Source organism: Hyperolius riggenbachi, chromosome 11 (genome assembly GCF_040937935.1).
Source record: "Hyperolius riggenbachi isolate aHypRig1 chromosome 11, aHypRig1.pri, whole genome shotgun sequence".
Lineage (NCBI taxonomy): Eukaryota > Metazoa > Chordata > Amphibia > Anura > Hyperoliidae > Hyperolius > Hyperolius riggenbachi.
The window spans coordinates 1,446,075-1,470,028 of record NC_090656.1 but is presented as its reverse complement, the minus strand read 5'-3'; the positions used below and the strand labels follow the sequence as shown (position 1 = coordinate 1,470,028).

Sequence of the window (23,954 nt, the reverse complement as noted above, 5' to 3'; positions counted from 1 at the left end):
GTATGGCCGTCGTACACGATCGCGGCTGCTTGTAGTGCTGGACGTGAGTCTCGTGTCCAGGAGCCCGTAGAGCAGCTAGTTTGGACGTGAGACTCGTGTCCAACAACCAGAAGTGGTTAACATTTAAATGTCATGCTTACTATTATGTATGTATTTTTTTTTCCCTGTTGTCAAGCATGTACATTGGCATCCTGTCAAAAGAGAAAATCTCTTGTTTTTTTTGTGTTGTGTTCTCAAGTTTGACCAAGGGGCCAGAAATGGGTGTGGCCATTACAGGATGTGGGTGGAGCTAAATATAATAGTGTAACGCAAAGGCAGTGGGCCCGAGAAGTGACCCTGCAGGTGATTGGACAATGTTACACACGGCAGCACCAAACACAGGCCCAGGAACAGCAGACAGACCCCTCAGACGGCATGTGGGCTAAAGTGAAGAAAATTACCACGCTCAGCGAGATTTGTCTTTCACGTGTGTGCGCAATAAAGGGGTCATGTTAGTAAGTACAGTGCGTAATATCAGAATGTTTTTTTCCACTAACAATATTCTGTTATAATGCACAGCGTACTGACCAACATGACCACTTTATATACATAGAAGAAAAACGTATAGCTGAGTATCAAAAAAGCATTCTTGGGCCTGGTTCACTCTGCTGGAGCTTTATCGCTAGTGATACGTAAAGCTCTTGCTAATGCAATGCTGTGGGGGATTGTTATAAAGTCACATCTCTTAAGTGTGATCACATCCATAGCATTGCATTAGCAAGAGTTTTTTTCACATCACAAAGCGCTCAGAAAAAGCTCTTGCAGTGTGAAATGGGCCTAGTTTAACCTGTTAAAACACCTGCGCTTCTGGTATGAAGCACCATTTAGTGTAATGACAACTTTATTGCACAGATAGGATATCCAAGGTGAACTACAGGCTACAGGCATGTGTGGGCAGGAGTCCTCATGCTTTCTCCTTTCCTTCTTTACTGATGTTAGGTTGTCTGTAATAGGCCCCGATGGTGGCGGCGAGTCAGCCAAGTCTCACACTACTACGCATGCGCTGGGCCATCGGAACGCCTCCTTCATCGCATGCAAAGCGACTATTATTAGATATGCTGCATACGGTGCACTAACTAGTTATGTCCCGCAGGACCATCTGAAGTCCCAGGGTGTAGATAGTCGCAGTTCCCCTTCACCCATCTAAGTGCCTGTGATCAATGACCATTGATAATGCGTGTAGGTGTTACTTTTTTTACTTCCTGTTAGCGTACTAACCGTATGCACAGGAAGATAATTATTGGCCTCAATTCACTGAGCTTTATCAAACACTTTACCGAACGTTTGACAATTTACCTCATGGGTAAAATCTCATTTTTAATTCACTACAGTGTTATAGGATTATTGAACGTTTTATCGATAAAACGTTCAATAATCCTATAACACTGTAGTGAAATCAAAATGAGGTTTTACTCATGAGGTAAATTATCAAACGTTCGGTAAAGTGTTTGATAAAGCTCAGTGAATTGAGGCCAATGAGGGGGACATCTAGTGACCAGATGGTAAAATTACAGCTACATACTTTATTTTATTAAAAAAAAAATCTACCATTAAAATTGACCCCTAAATTCCTCTCCCATAGTTGCCAAAATAAAACCTTTACATATACATAGAAAAAGTTGAATCCCTAAGGTAACTTTAGTCACGAGGGTATATTACTGTTATTTTTGCAAATAAGGGCTTGTAATTGGTGGCAGCTGCTAAACTGAAAAAATACACCTTTATTTCCAAATAATATTGTTGCCTTTATATTGTGATAGGGATATCATTTAAACAGTGTAATATCCAAGACAATTTGGGAAATAAAATATGTGGGTTTTAATTACAGTAGCATGTATTTGAAATAATGGATCATTTTTCCGGTAACCTCCTAAACGTTACGCCGCTCAGGAGGTTTTGCTACTTTTTGCCCCCATAATAAAATAATGTTCTCACATAGCTGTAAAACCTGTAGCTGGCACTAGGCTAGTTAGTAAAGGTGTCCGGCACCCCCTGATCCAGCCAGTGTATACATTACCCAGCCTGGATCCTGCGATCGGCGCAGCCTCCCTGCACAGCTCCGGTCTTCACTATGGGTAGGATCGCACATGACGTTGACGTCATGCACAAACCCGATCCTCCCCCTAGAGAGACCGGAGCTGTGCAGGGGGGTCGCGCGATCGCTGGATCCAGGCTGGTATATCCTTTTGTTACAGTTGTCCTTTAAAGTGGACCCAAATTAAAAATACAAGATTTCAGAAATATCGATTTTCTAAATTATAATAGCAGCCTTTTTCAGCTGCATGATGACAAATCTAAAATATTTTACATTTATTGTCGGAACCCCTCCCCTCCTTTCATATTGCCGGGACAGAATCCGGCAGACTGGTGGAGGAGATAAAAAACAAAACACAGGCTGCTCCTGATGATGTCACAGGGGAGGTGATCTCAGCTTGTGTGAGATTTCACATAGACGACGCCCCTGTGAGGGAGGGTAGCTGATGACAAACACACCCATGATCTAAAACCTCCTACTAAGCTCAGAAGTAATGGCTGCCACCTGTATAACCCAGCATGGTGGTATAGTAGTTAGCGCTCTTGCCTTGCAGCTCTGGGTCCCAGGTTCGAATCCCAGCCAGGGTACTATCTGCAAGGAGTTTTTATGTTCTCCCCCAGCACTCTGGTTTCCTCCCACATCCCAAAAACATACAGATAAGTAAATTGGCTTCCCCCTAAAATTGGCCTTAGACTACAATACATACACTACACAATACATACATACACATATGACTATAGTAGGGATTAGATTGTGAGCCCCTCTGAGGGACAGTTAGTGACAAGACTATATACTCTGTACAGCGCTGCGTAATATGTCGGCGCTATATAAATACTAAATAATAATAATAAAAATAATAATAGTTATGGAAAGAGAAGGGTGAAAAGCATGCACTGAAATGCTCATAGGCTTGAAGGAGTGTTTATTTATCTTTGTATGTGTCAGAGTGCTGCAACTAAATATTTTGAATTAAAATGTTTAGTTTGGGTCCGCTTTAAGGGGGAAAAAAAACCCTTAATGGTTATTTAGTTAATGAAGTGCACTCCCTGCAATGGGAAGGAGAGTGTGATCAGGGAAAGCAGAGTGCACACTGAGTGGCTTGGCGGGCTGGATGTGGCCTGCGGGACGTAGTCTGACCACCCCCTGACTAGATTAAACGTTGCCATTACAGACCACCTGAGGTGAGTGTATTGTCCTCCCCACTCACCCCTCCCATCTGTGTCATACACCACATGTCTCCACCCCCTCACAAGTAAGGCCCGCCTCACATTAGCGTTTCTTTTGCTGGGCCGGCGTAGGTATCCAGCTATCAGGATCATATAAAAACTGTCAGTTCTTCAGTTTTCTATTAGTTCCTATGCAGCTGCAAAACCTTCCGTTCCGCTGGGCACAACGGTCGGGAAAAATAGGTCCTGCAGTATTTTTTTTTTTGTCCGTGAGCAGAACGGATAACGGATACGTACAAACGGATTCATTGGTTAACACCGGACCGTTTGTGCAGTATACGTTCCGCTCACCGCTAATGTCAACCGGGACTAACAGATGCGTTGGAAGCCAGTTATGTGTATGTACAGGCTTTGCCTCAAACTTTCACCCCCCCAAGGAATGGAATCCTGATCCGTGCTGAGCGACAGTCCTTGTGCGTGCGCGAGGCGTAAGATTTTGAGTAGTATTTTTGGGTATTTGTTTTTTCCCACTTTGTATCGCACTGACTTGATCTCTTTCTGTTCTAGGTGGAGCGTCTGAATAAAGAGTTCTCCATCTACTTGACAAAGGATGGCCGGATCTCCGTTGCTGGCATCACATCAGGAAATGTTGGATATTTGGCTCACGCCATCCACCAGGTCTCCAAATAAACAGGAGGAAGGAGCAATTTTCCAATAAGCCCCTCCCCCCCCACACCGACCAGAGTGCGGAGAACTCTTCACCCCTCAATTTGGCACCTTCCTCCGAGTTCCCCCCCCCCCCCCTAGAACTGTTACAGATCCCGGTGTTGGGCCTTTCATGCACTGTGCTGTCTGTGTAGATCCGTGTTGCAGTATTCGCCCTGAGAGTCTTGGGGTTGATGATCCTAGGAAGCAGTTTTGTTCACCTTCGAGGCAATAAATTGAGATAATTTCTGAACTCCTAGTCCCTGACCTCCTCCCCATCCCTGCAGGTGCAAGGTGCTGACTTTGGGGGGGGGGCAGCTTTGAATGTACTGCTTTCAATAAAATCCATCTGGGAGTATTCACTTTCCTTGTTCTGTGTTCTTACCAATACAGGGACTTATTACTATGAATGTATTATGGTTTAGCTGCTGGATACCCTGTTCTAGAGCCAAAACCACCAAGAGGACTAGTAGTGGGCCTACACGAAGTCTGGTTGAACTCTATGGTCATTTGTGTTAACACCAATTGGCGTCAAGTCCTGGAGCTACAGTTTGCAGGACATCGTGTGCGCGCATCTCCTGCTTGGGGGGCGGAGCTCCGCCCCGCCTTCAGTCTCCGAGTGGCGATCGCTGCTCGGGAGACTGTTAGACGGTGAAACGCCATCTTTTCTGTTAGTACAGCGCTGCGATCAGCAGCAGTGCTGTGCTGGGGACAGCCGTGTCACACAAGAGGGACAAGAGAGCGATCGGCTCTCATAGGCAGAAGCCTATGACAGCCGATCGCCAGGATTGGCCCGCTCGGGGGGGGGGGGGGGGGAAGGAAGGATTTGTAAAAATAAATAAATAGTTTAAAAATAGTATAAAAATGAAGATCTAAATATTCAAAAAAAAAAGCAACTTGGGGCGATCAGACTCCACCAAAAGAGAGCTCTGTTGGTGGGGAGAGAAGGGGGGAGGTAATCACTCGTGTGCAGGTTGGCTTTAAAGCTGCAGTGACCATTTTAGTAAAAATGTGCCTGGTCTTTAGGGGGGTTCACCACTGTGGTCCTCAAGTGGTTAAAGGGACCCTAAGCAGTGCTGTATAAAAGAAATCAGGGCTTCCTCCAGCCCCCCTGTAGCCCGCGAGGTCCCCTGGCATCCTCCTGGTCCCTTCCGTGGTCTCGCTGGCGACTGCAGTAATCTGGCGTATAAGGGTCCTGCGCATGCGCTGTTCTCTAAAGACTGAACCGCGCATGATGCTTACGGCAACCGGTGTGATGATTCACGCGGAACTTCAGCCGAAGTCTCCGGATTACTGGAGCCGCCAGCGAGACCACGGAAGGGATGAAGAGGATGCCCGGGGGGCTGAAGGAAGCCCAGGTAAGTCCAGATTAACTTTTCATGGTACTGCTCAGGGTTCCTGTTATGCTGGGGACACACTGTGAGATTTTCTGGCCAATTTACTGTCGGATCGATTATTTCCAACGTGTCCAAATTGCTTTCCGGTCGATTTCCTATTCAAGCTAACAGAAATCGATTGGAAAATGCTGGGAGATGGATTGGAAAACAAATTGGACAAGTTGGAAATAATTGATCTGACAGTAAATCGTCAAGAAAATCTCATAGTGTGTGTGCCCAGCATTATTCGAAGCCTACATGCAGCGAGTTAGAATAACGCAATCACAATGCAGCACTGAGAACAGCTCTACAGAATTGTATGGGCACTGAGCTGACATGCAGCACTGTGAGCAGGCCCATGGGTGGTGAGCTGACATGCAGCACTGTGAGCAGGCCCATGGGTGGTGAGCTGACATGCAGCACTGTGAGCAGGCCCATGGGTGATGAGCTGACATGCAGCACTGTGAGCAGGCCCATGGGTGGTGAGCTGACATGCAGCACTGTGAGCAGGCCCATGGGTGGTGAGCTGACATGCAGCACTGTGAGCAGGCCCATGGGTGGTGAGCTGACATGCAGCGCTGTGAGCAGGCCCATGGGTGGTGAGCTGACATGCAGCGCTGTGAGCAGGCCCATGGGTGGTGAGCTGACATGCAGTACTGTGAGCAGGCCCATGGGTGGTGAGCTGACATGCAGCGCTGTGAGCAGGCCCATGGGTGGTGAGCTGACATGCAGCACTGTGAGCAGGCCCATGGGTGGTGAGCTGACATGCAGTACTGTGAGCAGGCCCATGGGTGGTGAGCTGACATGCAGCACTGTGAGCAGGCCCATGGGTGGTGAGCTGACATGCAGCACTGTGAGCAGGCCCATGGGTGGTGAGCTGACATGCAGCACTGTGAGCAGGCCCATGGGTGGTGAGCTGACATGCAGCACTGTGAACAGCTCTACAGAATTGTATGGGCAGTGAGCTGACGTGCAGAATTCTGTAACGCAACTGAGCACTATGAACAGGGCCTCATAAATATTGATTGTAATTCTTGAACAAAAAAAATAGTTTAGGTGACCTTAATGCTGGGTTCCAAGTCCAGAGATTTCCGCACGCTACATACACACTTCAATCACCCAATAGGAGGATTGCACGATTGTTTCAGGTGGCAGATTGGGAAAGATGGCTGTGCAAACACACTGCTCGGTAGCCTCCTCTGTCCTGTGTAGAGAAGGCTAAAAGGTGAATAAATGAGGGCATTTCAATAAAACTTTCCAGAAAGAGAGCATTAGAGGACAGCCACTAGTGATCACACATGACCGCTACGTGCCAGATCATCCACAAGGCAACATAGGCAGGTGCCTAGTACCTGGAGCGAGTCTAGGGGGCTGGTTTATGGTAGCCCTAACAAATCTTACCAAAAAAGCCAGGTGTTGCTTGCCCTCGGCCCCCATTTCACCGTGATCCATGTCTGACACACAGGGCTGGTTCACAATAGGAGCTTTTCTAAGCCCAGCTATTTGAGAAGTGCTTGCTACTCTTATTCTGTGTTATCACTTCAGCCATGTGATCTGAAAAAATCACAAGTAACATTACATTATCAAAATACTGTGGTGGAGGCGCCTAATAAATCTAATAACAGGTTAGTATATCTAGCAGTGTATAGATCTCACCTCTTTATGGACAAACCACAAAGGTAGGTATACTTTTTATTCATGCACATAAGACAGACAATGTTTCGTGGGTGTTGGCCGCTTCCTCAGGGCAATACAAAAAGTGCCAATAAAAAACAAACATACTGTATGTACAGATATGCATGTTCTATATGTGGCATGAAGGCAGAATAAAGCATTTAAAGCGGCAGGTGCCCGGCTCACCTTGAGGTGTAATGCTTATGTCAGTTTTTTCCGAGTGATTTACACTGGTTGTTTTGGGCTAAAGATCTTTCTACCGCACGGAGCGAATGCAGGTTGTCTGCCCCCCCCCCCCCCTCCCCCCCCCCAAAAGAAAGAATGCTGAGTTGTTTCATCTTTCTGCAGTACTACACTGTATGTTCTGTTTGCTCACAGGCCATGGTATAGTTCATATAGCATTACAATATTTAAATATATTAAAAGTCCTATTTCTATTGCTATCATTCTATAATATCAAGTTCATTAAAATTCAGGACTGGGTGGAGGTCAGTAAAGTTGTAAAAAGTCCATATTTTCATCAATGATTAAAATTCATAGTTCTGCATCAATAAAACATTACATTGAAATTCTGTGTCTTAGTGGTGTTGTATTATTAAAAACCATTGCTAATATAAGCATCAGCCCAAGCAGCTGGTGCCCACGGGGTCGGTGATAATGACGATACACTCCACACTGAGAGACCGAGGCATTGCTGCATCGGTTGCAGTCCAGGAAGCAGAAGTTCTCAGACTTCTTCGCAAGCTCAACCCCAGGAAAGCCTCAGGCCCGGATGGTGTGTCATGAAACTGCCCAAGAACCTGTGTGGATCAGTTGGCTCTGGTGCTCACCACTCTTTTCAAGAAGTCGCTAGCGGAAGGTATAGTCCCCTCCTGTTTTAAGAGGTCCACAATAAGCCAGGCAGCACAGACCTCAACAACGTCAGACCTGTGACTTTAATACCTACCATAATGAAGGTTCTAGAACGGTTAGTCCTTGCTCACCTCAAATACACCACCGATGCACTGTTAGACCCACTTCAATTCGCATACAGGGCCGACGGGTCCATAGAGGATGCCATAAATGTCAGCCTGGCATACATCATAGAGCACCTTGACAGGCCAGGATCCTGTTCCTGGACTTCAGCTCAGCCTTCTACATGATATGCCCCGACACCATGGTCGATAACCTGAAAGCTGGATGTTGACCCCATACTTCGTGCATAGGTCAAGCTCGGTAACTACTTCTCCAGCATGAGAACTACCAACACAGGGGCATCTCACGGGTGTGGACTGTCCCTGCTTCTGTTATCCATGTACACCAATAACTACACTTCCTCCACGGACTCCGTCAAGGTCTTCAAATTTCCCAATAACAACGATCATCAATGGAGCAATGGAGAGCGTGATTACCACAGTGAGATAGAGAATCTGCAATTTGTACATGAAGACCAACCTCATCGTCTGTCCGGTTCCTTGGCACAACCTTATTCACTGACCTAAGATGGGGCAAAACACCATCAAAATTCAGAAGAAGGCACAGTAGAGGCTATTTTTTCTGCGCCAACTTAAAAAAAAAAAATTGGCATGCCTCGGGAGCTGCTGACCAACTTCTACACCGCCACTACGGAGGTCTATACTTTGCTCCTCAGTCAGCGTCTGGTACACTGGTGCAACGGCTAGTGACTGACATAAACTGCAAAGAATCATCAGTGATGCAGAAAAGATCGGAACGACCCACCACCTCTCTATCTCCTCCACACTGCGAGGATGAGGAACAGGGCCACCAGGATTTCCTGTGACCCCCTCCAACCCTGGCAGCCGCTTCTCTGAGCTCCTCCCATCCGGGCAATGCTACCGAATGATGACATGTACCCTCGTACGTGCGGTACTTCTGCGCACTCTTGACGCGACTTCAAATGTAAACAGGAAGTGCGTCAAGAGAGGGCGGAAGTACCAGATGGTACTAGCGCCAAAGAACTCCGGCTACCCTCTTCCTGCCCTCCTCCTCCTCAGGTACTTTTGGGCACTTAAATTTAATTATAGGGTACCAGCAGAAGGGAGAGCTTAGCGGGGAGGGGTGGGGGGCATTTCCGATTTCCCCCCCCCCCCCCCCCGCGCTCGGGGCATGCTCTCCCTTTATGCTGGTACCCTATAGGGGCTATGTTCGGCCGGACACGGCTGTGTTCGGCCGAACAAAGAAGGCCTGTTCGGGTTCAGGCAGCGTGCCCAAGCACCCTCCCGAACACCATGAGGTGTTCGGGGGGGTGCCGAACCGAACCCAAACAGGCCAAAATCCGGGCGAACCCGAACAGTGGCGAACACTGTTCGCCCATCACTATCCCTCCCTCCATATTCTATACTAGCTGATGGGTGGGGGCGGACTGGGACACTAAGGGCCCACCAGGAAATCTTTAGCCCCCCCCCCGGATCCGTTCTCCCCAATCCCCCCCCCTCCCATTTTGGGCTCATAATACGCATGTACTCTAGAAATATTGCGCTTTATCTATCTGTGTGTGTGTATATAGATAGATAGTTTGGTAGGACATTAGATTATGGTAGGGAATAGATTGTGAGCACTTCTGAGGACAGATGTCCACATTCAGCGTGCTGCATTAACCACTTCGCATTCAGTCGTTTTCACTTTATGCATCCAAGCAATGTTCACCTCCCATTCATTAGCCTATAACTTTATCACTACTTATCACAATGAACTGATCTATATCTTGTTTTTTCCGCCACCAATTAGGCTTTCTTTGGGGCAAAATGCAATCAGATTGGCAGCAGATTCCCCAAAAAAGAGAGGGCCTGGTGGGCAGGTCTCTAATTGTCCCCAGTATAGGTAGCCAGGTCTCTAAGTGTCCCCAGTATAGGTAGCCAGGTCTATAGGTGTCCCCAGTTTAGGTAGGCAGGTCTGTAAGTGTCCCCAGTATAGGTAGCCGGGTCTATAGGTGTCCCCAATTTAGGTAGGCAGGTCTATAGGTGTCCCCAATTTAGGTAGGCAGGTCTATAGGTGTCCCCAGTTTAGGTAGGCAGGTCTATAGGTGTCCCCAGTATAGGTAGCTAGGTCTTTAAGTGTCACCAGCATGGTGCCATCAGTCTGGAAGGGTGGCCAGTGGGAACAGAGCCCCCCCTCACCTGGAGCGCCCCCCCCTCCAAAATTGCAGCCAGCCAGCGCGGCAGCGAGCGGGAATCACCAGGAGAATCAGAGAGCTCTGCGTGCCGCTGCTAGTCTCCATCTCCTGCACTGCACTGTCCAATCACGCTCTCGCAGGAAGTACAGTGAGAGCGTGATTGGACAGTGTCAGTGCAGAAGAACAGACCAGCGGCACGCAGAGCTATCGCTCTCTCTCGGTAAGCCATTCCCTGCTTCTGCCACTGGCTGGCTGCAATTCTGGAGGGGAGAGCGCGGAAGGGGGGCCTAGGTGAGTGTGGGGTGGAGGCTTTCCCCCCCCCCCCCTCCCCGCTGCTCTGTGCCCACTTCCCCCCTTCCTGCGCTGTGCCCCCTCCTTTTCTGCACTGGGGCCCCGGGGGCAAGAGCCCTACCGGGCAAAAACCCGAGCTTCCGCCGGGCCTGTCTGATGGCACGGTGTTGCCCGGGTATGTATTTGGCTGGTGTTGGCTCTGTCCACTTTTTCTAACCCTAACACACAATTAGTCAATTACTACGTTTGTGAGCTTTGCGGTCTTTGGCATTAACTATCTGCATTGAAATGAAACAAATCCGATTGGCTGTTTTGTGGCTCCACCACCTTTTCTGAATTTGAACCCCAGTCACCCAATGACCAACTGTACCAGGTTTGAGGCTTGTACCATTAACAGTGCAAGAAAGGCAGCAGCAATGTAAATATTCCCCTTGAAAATCAATAGGTGAATTTTGATTGGCTATTGTAGGCTCCACCCACTTTTATCAGTGGCTCCACCCACCCTTAATATCAGTTACCCAGTAACCAGCTGTGCAAAGTTGGAGAACCCTGCCATTAACAGTGTAAGGCCTCTTGCACACTGCACGCGATTCCGATTCCGATTCAGATTCCGCTTTTTAGTCAGTTTTTACATCCGATTCAGATTCCGATTTACAGTGTGCAAGGAGCAAACTGCAAATCAGAATCTGAATCGGATGTAAAAACTGATTAAAAAGCGGAATCTGAATCGGAATCGCGTGCAGTGTGCAAGAGGCCTAAGAATGGCTGCTGTTTACATTTCCCAGCATAGCTCCCAACTGTCCCTCTTTTGGAGGGACAGTTGCTCTTTGGTCCCTCTGTCCCTCTTTCCTCCTCATTTGTCCCTCTTTCCTCCTCATTTGTCCCTCTTTCAGGACTTTGTCTCTCTTTCTATGTAAATATATATATTTCTCTACTAAAAAGTGTGTTTGACTGTAAACTTTATTCCCATCCTATAAATTGATATATTACTGATTGTAAAATGTTAATATGAAGGAAAATGAACCAGGATAGAGAGGACCAGTGTGGTTTGCATTATAATACAACATATCCTGTAGAATAAAACCCTACTGTCTCTGCTTCCCGTGTCCCTGTGAGTGCCCTATCTGCGTTCTGTGCATGTGCAGGGATGCAGAGACGGTGAGGGGGAGTGACGTGAGCCGCACGGCCAAGCAGCGGGTGGACGGGCGGGCGTGCGCGACGTGCTCTGGCGTGCGCGACGTGTGCGGCGGACGGGGCTCGGGGGGCGCTCGTGGCGGGCACATGCGCAATAAATACCTAGCTCGTTTTTAAACAGGCTTAGGTCCACTAGTTTTTCTTATAAAATCTTTATTGTATGCGTGACTAAGAGTGTGGTCATGGGTGTGGCAGGGGCGTGGCTTAAGTGTCCCTCTTTCTTATTTCAAAAAGTTGGGAGGTGTGTCCCAGTGAGGTGTATTTGTCTCCGCCCACATTTTGGTGATGGAGATAAAATGTATCCTATATGATATCCCAGGTAATGTACTATGTGTGTGGCCACATGTCATCCGCTCAGCCATTGCTGTGTGATCGAGTAACAAACATCCCCATTAGCAGCAGGAGATGGAGAGATGATGAGGTGCACATGCGCGCGCAGCACGAGGCGCCGAGTCACGCGGGAGAGGCGGGGTTTGTGTGGTAGAGTGGGAAGGACTTCGCGTAAGGGGGGAGGTCACGTGAGAAAGCAGGCGAGGTCACATGACCAGCCGAGGTAGTCACATGAGCGGTGGGCGGGGCTGCAGCGTGTGACAGTCAGGCGGAGAGAGAAGATGAGTGCGGAGCGGGATCTGGCGCCTCTGACCCCCAACATAGTGCGAGCCCTGACCGACAAGATGTACGAGAAGAGGAAGGTGGCCGCGCTGGAGATAGAGAAGTAAGAGGGGGACCCCCCAATACACCTGACACGGGGGACCCCCAACTCATCTCACACCTCCTGCCCTATACCTGACCCCCAATATACCTGACTCCTCCCCTAACTCCTCCCACACACCCCTGACCCCCAATACCTGCCCTATACCTGACCCCTCTAATACACCTGACTCAGGGACCCCAAACACCTCACACCACCTGCCCTGTACATGCCTGACTCCCCCAATACACCTGCCCTACAGTGACCTCCCCCCAATACACCTGACACAGGGACCCCCAGCATAGTGCGAGCTCTGACCGACAAGATGTACGAGAAGAGGAAGGTGGCCGCGCTGGAGATAGAGAAGTAATATGCCTGGCTCCTCCCCCCAATACACCTGACACGGGGACCCCCCAACTCATCTCACACCTCCTGCCCTGTACCTGACCCCCAATACACCTGACTCCTCCCCTAACTCCTCCCACACACCCCTGACCCCCCAATACACCTGCCCTATACCTGACCCCAGCTCCTCCCACACAGCCTCCCCTATAACTGACACCCCAACTCATGTCTCACCCCTTGCCCTATACCTGACACCCCCTGCCCTATAGTGACCCCCAATACACCTGACACGGGGACCCTCCAACTCATCTCACACCTCCTGCCCTGTACATGCCTGACCCCCAATATACCTGACTCCTCCCCTAACTCCTCCCACACACCCCTGACCCCCCAATATACCTGACACGTGACCCCCTCCCAATACACCTGCCCTGTACATGGCTGACCCCCAATATACCTGACTCCTCCCCTAACTCCTCCCACACACCCCTGACCCCCCAATATACCTGACACGTGACCCCCTCCCAATACACCTGCCCTGTACATGGCTGACCCCCAATATACCTGACTCCTCCCCTAACTCCTCCCACACACCCCTGACCCCCCAATATACCTGACACATGACCCCCTCCCAATACACCTGCCCTATAGTGACCCCCAATACATATAACACGGGGACCCCCCAACTCATCTCACACCGCCTGCCCTACATCTGACAGGAGGAACATGGTACCCTAATGTATAGTGACCCCCTAACTCCTCCCACCCTATAACTGCCCCCCCCCCCCCCATACACCTCCCCCGACACCTGTCCTGTACCTCACAGGAGGAACATGGTACCCTAATGTATAGTGATACTCCTTCCCCTGACACATGACTTGGGACCCCCAATACACCCTGACACATGACATGAGGGTAGCAGGTTTGGTGTGACTGCGGATCTGGTTGGTGGAGAGCAGTGATGAGCAAAACATTATGGTGGCCATACATGGTACAATTTTTTCATACAATCTTACCATTTTTATGTAGTATAAGGGTAAATTAAGTGAATATACTGAAATGATAATTTAGGCAGTTCCCTTATATTACATAGAAATGGTAAGATTGTATGAAATTTTTTAAAAAAAAAATATACCATGTATGGCCACCATTAGACAAACATACAAATCTTGCTTTCACCAAAACCTGGTGCTGCATGAAAGAGAACAGAATTTTGCAGCAGTTTATTCTGATTCTAGAACAGACTGAGGTCTGATGGTTGTGGTGGAGCTGCTGGTGTCCAGGAAGAGGCTTATGTAATACCAGATCTGGGTGGACTCTTACAAGTCAGGCAATAACAGCACTGGAAATTTGGGTGCAGCCACAGGCCGAACTGTGAATTATGGCTATAGCTGTACTGCAGTCAGTGATTTGGGCGCTGTCAAAAGACTGAGTCCAAACAGGGATAACTGTGTAATTCGTCCGCCAGCATTAGCTGGAAGCTGAACCACGTCTTGCCCACACTATCCACGCTGACCTGGAGGGGGAATAGTAATTAATGCCACCGGGACCTTTGCAGGAGTGCCGGTTTTCGGCTTTACCCTGTGCCCAAATTTCCTGGTGCCTCAAATGCATGTATGCAGACTTTTAACCCTGTCGATAGTACAGTATAATTGACAATCTTTCTCTCTGCAGGTTGGTGAGGGAGTTTGTTGCTCAGAGTAATACGGCACAGATAAAGCACGTGATACAGATCCTGTCCCAGGAGTTTGCGCTGTCGCAGCACCCGCACAGCAGGAAGGGGGGCCTCATTGGTTTAGCCGCATGCTCCATCGCACTGGGCAAGGTAGGTGATCACTGCAGTAAGCTGGTGAGATGGGTCTGATTCACTGCTCATGGGGGGGGGGGGGGGGGGGCTTTCCAGTCAGACAGGTGATAACTGCAGTAAGCTGGTGAGATGGGTCTGATTCGCCGGTCATGTGGTGGGCTTTCTAGTCAGCCCAGCCTGCTGCGGGTGGAAGATTGGAAGTGGTTATGCTTATTATCCTAATGTCATTACTGAGATGAGGAGGTAACGCAAGCCGTAGAGCGCTTTCTCTGTGTCCAGAAGCCTTTACATACCTGTCTGCTGTCGCCCCACGCAGCCTTGTTTTTAAACATATATTGGTTGGTTCTCCTTCAGCTCTGAGACTTCTGTGGATCTATGGATAGCACTTTAGGGGCTGGGAATTTTTTGCATAAGTTATTGGAGTTTAACATGAGCCTCAGTCATACATGACACAATGTATGGGCAGATCGACCAAGAGAGATCTTTAGGGAACAGTCCTCCAATCACAGTTACACTCTTATAGCACAAAGCGTTGTGATTGGCCAAATTGTGTGTTTACTATAACCTCAGGGAAACCTAGCAGTTTGGGAGGGTGCAGTACACCCAATCAAGTTAGTGGACTTTCCCTATGAGGTTTCCTGCTGGGTCCCCTAAAGTACACTAGCGAGCGCTCAAATCCTGGCGTTTGGGAGAAGACATGAGCTGGAGGACATGTGAGTGTAAGCTCTGCTGACGAGTAGACCCTGCAGGGAGTGCACACGGATTTCAAACCATCTCATGCTGAAATCTATTGAGGGTCCTTTTCCACTGGCGACATTCTGCTTCATAAAGTGTATCACAGCGGTTTACTTGTAAGGAATGTAATGCTCATTTCATACTACTTGTCTCTTCCCCCCCCCCCCCGCCGCACGCAAACGTCAGGCTGTGTAATTCATCCCGCAATCGCGCTCAGTTCCTGACGGGTAAACGGCAAAATCACGGCCAGTGGAAAATGCTGAGAGAATCTATGTAGCAGATGGAGAGATTCGATAAGATAATCTGAGAGTGATCGATCTGTTGGCTACGTTGACCAAAATATGTCCAGTTTAAAGGAGTTGTCCGGGCTAAATAAAGAAAATAAACGCTACTTACCGGGGGCTTCCTCCAGCCCCAAGCTCCCAGGACCTCCCTCGCGGCACCTCTGCGCTCAGCCGTTCGCCGGAGCTCCGTCCCGGTCCTCGGCGATGACGTCAGAGCGACCTCCAGGTCGCTCTGTACTGCGCCTGCGCGAGCGGCGCTGTCTATCACCGCCACGTGGACCGGAGCGGACTGCGCAGGCGCAGTACTACCACCTGCGCAGTCCACTCCGGCCCACGTGGTGGTGATAGACAGCGCCGCTCGCGCAGGCGCAGTATAAGGTGACCTCCAGGTCGCTCTGACGTCATCGCCGGGGACCGGGACGGAGCTCCGGCGAACGGCTGCGCGCAGAGGTGTGGCGAGGGAGGTCCTGGGAGCTTGGGGCTGGAGGAAGCTCCCGGTAAGTAGCCTTTATTTTCTTAATTTAGCCCGGATAACTCTTTTAAAGGGACTCAGAGCTGAAAAATTAAAAATATTTTATACATACCTGGGGCTTTCTCCAGCCTCATCTGCACAGATCGCTCCCACGCCGCTGTCCTCTGCTGCTCGCAGCTTTGGGAACCAGGTCCCGTCACTGCCGTCATAGCAGCCAGCTATGCAGGAGAAGTGCGCCCTCTACGTATCTCTCCAGTGGCTGCTGCAGAGATACGCAAACAGCTCACTTCCCTTACATTAGACTGGCTCCGACTGACGGAAGTTACAGGACCCGGTACCGAAGCTGCGGGCAGAGGAGGACGGCGGTGTGGGAGCGATCGGAGCGGATGGGGCTGGAGGAAGCCCCGGGTATGTATAATCTTTTTAGTTTTTCAGCTCTGGTACACTTTACCTTGTTGCCTGTCTTACATGAATGTTTTCCATGCTCTGCCTTTCACTTGTCTTATCCATTTACAAAGACCTTCATGTTTCCCTGACCTGAGCCTTGTGTTCAAGGTAAAGTAGTTTTTGTAAGTTTAGTAAACCCCCCATTAAACCCCCAGATTGCTAAAGGCAAATTCTACGTACACAATCAGGATGAAAAGTAAACAGTATTTAGAGGCAGAGTGCTGGACAAGAATGCCTGTGTCATGGACTGTATATCATTGTAACCACAGTGCAGCTGCTTCCTCCCCACACTGGTTTCAGCTTGTTAGGCGGGTTAGTCAAACGAGATAATAATAGATACCAGGCTGCATTTCCCAGCATCCATGCGTTAAGCCCAATCTACACGATACGATTATTTGTACGATTCTATTACCATTCTATTTACGATTCAATTAAATCCGACATGTCAGATTGGGATTCTGTTCAGTTCGATTTGCAATTGCAAAACAATGGCAAATAGAATTGCATCAAGTTGATTCCCGATCGGACATGTTTGATTTAATCTAATCGTAAATAGAATCGTATCGTGTAGATTGGACTTTACAGTAGAACCATCTGTTTAAAGGAGTTATCCGGGATAAATAAAGTAAATAAACGCTACTTACCGGGGGCTTCCTCCAGCTCCAAGCTCCCAGGACGTCCCACGCCGCAGTCCTGCCCGCAGCTGTTCGCCGGAGCTCCGACCTGGTCCCCGGCAATGACGTCAGAGCGACCTGGAGGCCACTCTATACTGCGCCTGCACGAGCGGCACTGTCAATCACCGCCACGTGGACCGGAGCAGACTGCGCAGGTGGTTGTAGTTCTGCGCAGTCCGCTCCGGCCCACATGGCGGTGATAGCGCCGCTCGCGCAGGCGCAGTATAGAGCAACCTCCGGGTCGCTCTGACGTCATCGCCGGGGACCGGGACGGACCTGCGGCGAACGGCTAGCTGCAGAGCTGCGGCGAGGGAGGTCCTGGGAGCTTGGAGCTGGAGGAAGCCCCCGGTAAGTAGCGTTTATTTACTTTATTTATCCCGGATAACTCCTTTAAATGGGGAGGTAAGTAAGTGAACATTGTAAGACCTCATGTTGGCAACAGAAAATTACAAAAGCAATAATCTGGTAGGCCTATATTATGTTGGGGTGGTGGATGATAAATTGGTCGCTAGTCTCTCTCGGGGTGTTATCAGTTGCTTACTGAATTGGCCCTAATTTACGGTAACTCTACAACAACAAAAATATGTGAACAGTGGTAACAAACGTTATTGTCGCGCTCCATTCATTTGAATGGGCAGTGCTTAATGAGCGCAACGGCCAATGTTTCTAGAAATGTCTTTGGGAACTGACCCAACGTTGTTGGAGGGTAACTGTAAAGACACACACGATACAATAAAATTATCCAATTTTAAAGCATAGTTCGATTAAAAAAAAAAGATCAGATTTCCTGAAAAATCGAAAACTTTTTTTTATTTGTGCAAGAAATCTGATCGGATTTCCCATTTTTTTTTTAGATAAATCGTTCAGGAATGGTGGATTTTTCTGATAATTTTTTTGAAAATTGAATGGTGTGTGTGGTAGATTGTCAATTTATGACTATACTAGTTGACCTAAGCCCTTTTAAAAACGGGCTCTAGGTCTGTCACCGCCACATGTCGGTGCACAAGCCCTGCCCCCTGGCAAGTCCTCGCGTCCTGTCCCAATAGCTGTCAGTGCGGCAGTAGCGCAGAAGCGCTGACACAGGGACATGAGATGCAGAGACACCTGCAAATTATTATATAGGATACATACAAGCAATTTTCTCAGTTTCCAATCATTTTTATTAATACCAAGAAAGAAGCACCTTCAGTGAGTCTCAAAGTTAAAAAATATAATGATCTTACTGCAGATGAAACTGCAAAAAAGTACAAATTTTATTGATTCCATCAAACACGAACATACATTTACAATCACTTAAAAGATCCCCAAAAACTGGATTATAATCAGAAATCCTGGGTAAAAAAATCCCTTTATTACATGAAGTTATCACATCCAATACGGAGAAGATTACAATCAAAGGTAACGCCTATAGTTCAAAAATATGGTGTGGCGTGAACCAGGCTGAGGTGTACTGATACACCATGAAAGTGCTGAATGCTAAATACAAAAGTATCAAAAATCTTTGTTTAAACCTTATAAAAATGAAACGGACAAATATCAAAAAGTGCTAAAAAAATATTTTGAAGTAAAAAACTGGTGACTGTTATTGTATATTATAGTGTAAACAAACAGCATCGATATGATAGTTGTAAACACTGGAACGCCTGTCAATAAATACAGAAGAACTGCTAACCGTGCAAGATGAAGTGACCTGCAAGAAATGTGCAGTGGCTTGCCGATGAAAGATGGGGGCCAGTAGCTGCGCCCTATGCGCTCGCAGACGGCATCTGCCTCAATGGAGCCTCCAAACCATATCCATGCACTGTGTCTACACTATAATATACTAGAACAGTCACCAGTTTTTTACTTCAAAATATTTTTTAGCACTTTTTGTTATTTGTCAGTTTCATTTTTATAAGGTTTACCGTATATACTCGCATATAAGCCGACCCGCATATAAGCCGACCCCCCAACTTTTCCCTGAAAAACCAGGGAAAAATGATTGACCCCCATATAAGCCGGGGGTAGGAAATGCTGGATTGGTGCAGCCCCCCAGTGTGTCCCAGTATAGCTAGTATAGTGCCCAGTATAGCTAGTATAGTGCCCAGTTTAGCTAGTATAGTGCCCAGTTTAGCTAGTATAGTGCCCAGTTTAGCTAGTATAGTGCCCCAGTATGGCTAGTATAGTGCCCAGTTTAGCCAGTATAGAGCCCAGTATGGGTAGGTAGTGCCTCAGTTTAGCTAGTATAGTGCCCAGTTTAGCCAGTATAGTGCCCAGTTTAGCCAGTATAGTGCCCAGTTTAGCCAGTATAGTGCCCAGTTTAGCCAGTATAGTGCCCAGTTTAGCCAGTATAGTGCCCAGTTTAGCTAGTATAGTGCCCCAGTATGGGTAGTATAGTGCCCAAGTATGGCTAGTAAAGTGCCCAGTTTAGCCAGTATTGTGCCCAGTATAGGTAGATAGTGCTCCCCCCCCCTCCCCCCGCTGCTATTACCTGCTTAAGCAGCGGCCGCTTCCTAATCCGCGTTCCCCTCTGAAGTTTCAACGTGTATCACAGCAGCGCGCCTGGCGCTGCTGCTGTGACGATGCAGGGGGCAGGAAAGAGCGCGGCTCCCTATAGCGGCGATCTGTATCGCCGTTACCAGGGGAACCGCTCTTTCCTGCCCCCTGCATCGTCACAGCAGCAGCGCCAGGCGCGCTGCTGTGATACACGCTGAAAATTCAGAGGGGAATGCGGATTAGGAAGCGGCAGCTGCTTAAGCAGGTAATAGCAGCGGCGGCCGCGGGGAGGGGGGGAGCGGGGCGTGGACCACCCACCACCCACCACTAGACCACCAGGGAAGACTCGCATACAAGCCGACCCCCCCAATTTTTGACCCCCTTTTTGGGGGTCAAAAATTCGGCTTGTATGCGAGTATATACGGTAATCAAAAAATTTTGGGAGCTGTTTTTGATACTTTTGTATTTAGCATTCAGCACTTTCATGGTGTATCCGTGCACCTCAGCCTGGTTCACACCACACCATATTTTTGAACTATAGGCGTTACCTTTGATTGTGATCTTCTCCGTATTGGATGTGATAGCTTCATGTAATAAGGGATTTTTTTTTACCCAGGATTTCTGATTATAATCAGTGTTTGAGGATCTTTTAAGTGATTGTAAATGTATGTTCGTGTTTTGATGGAATCAATAAAATTTGTACTTTTTTTGCAATTTCATCTGCAGCAAGATCATTATATTTTTTTTAACTTTTTGAGACTCACTGAAGGTGCTTCTTTCTTGGTATTAATCATTCTTTATATTACTTTCGAGTACAATTGTACTATCATTTGCTCAATATATGGGTGTCGTTTCCAATCATTTTTATCATAATTGAGGAAAAATGTAACCTGTGGTACATTGGTCAGATTTTTGAAATGTTTACAATCAGTCGGAAAAATGTATTGCTATTCTTCAATTGAAGAGATATTTACAGACTGGTTCTGTTGTGTGACCACTTCTATTTAGCACAAAAGCCCTGGTGGTTGTAAACCTTGATATGAGACTTTTTTAACCTAGGGAGTAATCTGTAGGTCTATAGATTGAGTTGTTGTCTAAGCAGAAGAAAGCCCTGATAATGGGGAAGGAGCTCTCCTGAGTGTTCAGTAAGTAAATATTTCCCTTTACCTTGTGGTATCAGTGTCTGATAAGAGACGTGTACAAAGTGACTCCATCTGAGTGCTGCTGGTATGGAGCGGATCCAACCACACCGATCTGGTTATCAGGGCTATCAGTTATGTCTGGAGGTGGGTATTGCACTTAAAGGGGCCCATACACTGAGCTAATTAGCGGCCGATCGATCGAAATCGATTGATCGCATATCGATTGATATCGCATATCGATTGACCGATCGATTTGCGTCCGATTTCGGTCGATTTCAATCGATCTGACATGCTGGAAAATCTAGGTGGATCTGTTGAGATTGCTTATCATTTTGCATTGGCCCTAATGGAAATCTGATGGCAAAAAAATGCCATCAGATCGATTTTTCAATAGATTTCATACTGAAATCTTTTGAAAATCTGTTCCTAGTAAAAAATGTTCCTAAACACATCAGATCAGAAATCTATTGGATGATCTACCTGCTGCTAATCTAACGAGTGTATGGCCACCATAAAGGATTCCTTAGCGCACAAATGAAATAAAAAGCGGGGGGGGGGGGGCGACATGGATGTTTAGTAGGCTGTCCTCATGCCCCTACCGCTTCTCCACCCCCCCCCCCCGCCCCCTCCAGTACAGCCTACCGACCCCCTGAACTTACTTCCTGGTCAGGGTGGCGTGGCTGGCGGTGGTATCCTTTACAGTAGCCAACCCTCTAGCAATTCTGATTCAATCGACTAAGTGATAGACTTTATTGGGCGATTACCTTCAGTTTGGTTGATGGAAGATTGGTCAACTAGTGGCCCACACATTACAAGCGATATCCTATGTGATTCACCTTCACTAATCGATCTGACCAATGTTGTACCTCCATGCTCTGAATGCAAAAATCGATTCCGTGTCACTGGAATGACATGTAAACAGTTGCTGATTCCTGTGCAATCGACTGATATCGGCTGCTTTTCTTCAGTCAGGCATACTGGAACACCCTCCATTCCCCTTAGATTCGGTAAAATGATCGGATCGAGTGAGTGATTCTACAGCCAGATCTCTAATTTATGTATGGCCACCTTTAGGGTGCATACACACATCCAATTTTGATTAGACAATCACTGGCCAATTTAACCACCGCCCATGTAGTATGAAAGTCTACCTACACTATCTGTTCATACTATTCAAAATCATGGAAGTGGTAAAGGTGGGCAAACAAAATTGCATGTGTAGGCATCCTTAAATTCTGATTTTTATAGCTATACAGACACACTAGAGTTGTGTGTTTAGAAATTATTGCTCACTTGTCATTTACCCTGCCAGTTAGAAAACGGGCGCTAGGGCAATGACGGCAGGACGCACGGCAGCACTCGCCAACGGCCGCCCGCTCCCCCTGTCCCCATCCTCCTCCTCCTGTCAGCTACACATGCGCAGACGGACACACAGCCAGGAGGAGGAGGACGGGGACAGTTAGGGATTATTATAGAGGATGATGGTTTTGGGTGACATTATAGAGCGTCTTCAGGTGTTCACTGGTGTCACCTTCCTTCCATGCTGGGAATACACCATGCGTTTTTGCAGTCGATTTGCCGTTCGATCGTATTTCAATTATTTTTCCCGCTCGATTTTTCTTATATTTTCTTATCTCTTTCCGTTCCCTTCTATCAGGAATCGAGTGGTAAAATGATGGAAAGTGAGATCGGACATGCCGGAAATTATCGAGCCATCTATCTGTCTAAAAAACGCACGGTGTATTCCCAGCACAAGGGCCCGTTTCCACTACGCGCGGTGCTTTCATTGCATCGCACCGTATAAACTGCAGCACCCGTTAGTCAATGGAACAGCTTTTTATTATTCTACTTCCTGGGCAGTCAGTGTGTCTCTTTGAGAAGCGTCTGTAGCTGTGCATGGTGAGCGCAGACACACTGGGCATGTGCAAGATCCTAAACCTGTATTCCCAGGAAATCCCAACCAGCGCTTCCTTACTGCCCCCCGCAGGCCCAGTGACAGAAGGCGCTCGGGCACGAATAGTAGACAACGTGCACAAGCGCTTTGTGTTTCTGGGTGTTTGCAGCTTATTAACGTGTGTATGTCTCCAGTTCAAACCAAAGAGCCCCACATTCTATTATGTTTCAGTTTTGCTACAAAGCAAACCTGTAACTTAGTTAAATACGTCCGTCAGAAGGGGGAGTGGCGCAAGAATCACCATAGCAGTTATAGCGGCTGCTGTGGGGCCCATAGCCAAGGGGGTGCCCAGTCCTGGCTGTTCAGTGTTTTGTTTTTATTTTATTGAATTATTTGTTCCCCCAGATTATTATATATTTGTTAAACACTAACCTCCTTTGCAGCACATTAGAGTACATAGTCATGTCACTGACTGTCCTCAGAGGAGCTCACAATCTAATCCTGCCATAGTCATAGTGTAATGTCCTACCATATTATTATTATGTATTTATATAGCACTGACATCTCCTGCAGCACATTACAGAGTACATAGTCCTGTCACTGACTGTCCTCAGAGGAGCTCACACTCTAATCCTACCATAGTCATAGTCTAATGTCCTACCATATTATTATTATGTATTTATATAGCACTGACATCTTCTGCAGCACATTACAGAGTACATAGTCATGTCACTGACTGTCCTCAGAGGAGCTCACACTCTAATCCTACCATAGTCATAGTGTAATGTCCTACCATATTATTATTATGTATTTATATAGCACTGACATCTTCTGCAGCACTATACAGAGTACATAGTCATGTCACTGACTGTCCTCAGAGGAGCTCACAATCTAATCCTACCATAGTCATAGTCTACTGTCCTACCATATTATTATTATGTATTTATATAGCACTGACATCTCCTGCAGCACATTACAGAGTACATAGTCATGTCACTGACTGTCCTCAGAGGAGCTCACAATCTAATCCTACCATAGTCATAGTCTAATGTCCTACCATATTATTATTATTATTATATATTTATATAGCACTGACATCTCCTGCAGCACATTACAGAGTACATAGTCCTGTCACTGACTGTCCTCAGAGGAGCTCACACTCTAATCCTACCATAGTCATAGTCTAATATCCTACCATATTATTATGTATTTATATAGCACTGACATCTCCTGCAGCACATTACAGAGTACATAGTCATGTCACTGACTGTCCTCAGAGGAGCTCACACTCTAATCCTACCATAGTCCTAGTCTAATATCCTACCATATTATTATTATGTATTTATATAGCACTGACATCTCCTGCAGCACATTACAGAGTACAGAGTCATGTCAC

The 23,954-nt window shown here is 47.5% G+C and overlaps 2 protein-coding genes across 3 annotated transcripts in view; both read left to right on the top strand.

Moving 5' to 3' along the window:
• Window positions 1–4,307, top strand: part of GOT2 (glutamic-oxaloacetic transaminase 2) — a 43,144-nt gene extending 38,837 nt beyond the window's left edge. The window contains exon 10 of the mRNA XM_068260962.1: window positions 3,808–4,307. Within this exon, the coding sequence (XP_068117063.1) occupies window positions 3,808–3,930 (123 nt within the window). The 3' untranslated portion in view covers window positions 3,931–4,307. The remainder of the gene's footprint in view (window positions 1–3,807) is intronic.
• Window positions 4,308–12,168: 7,861 nt separating this feature from the next.
• The window catches only part of VAC14 (VAC14 component of PIKFYVE complex), a 209,289-nt gene continuing 197,503 nt past the window's right edge, over window positions 12,169–23,954 (top strand). Inside the window, exons 1-2 of one of the 2 annotated variants that reach the window (XM_068260029.1) lie at window positions 12,169–12,307; window positions 14,303–14,453. In XM_068260029.1, the coding sequence (XP_068116130.1) occupies window positions 12,204–12,307; window positions 14,303–14,453 (255 nt within the window). In that variant the 5' untranslated portion in view covers window positions 12,169–12,203. Of the gene's footprint in view, window positions 12,308–12,580; window positions 12,650–14,302; window positions 14,454–23,954 lie in introns of those variants that run through there. The other variant, XM_068260028.1, reaches the window with a different exon arrangement.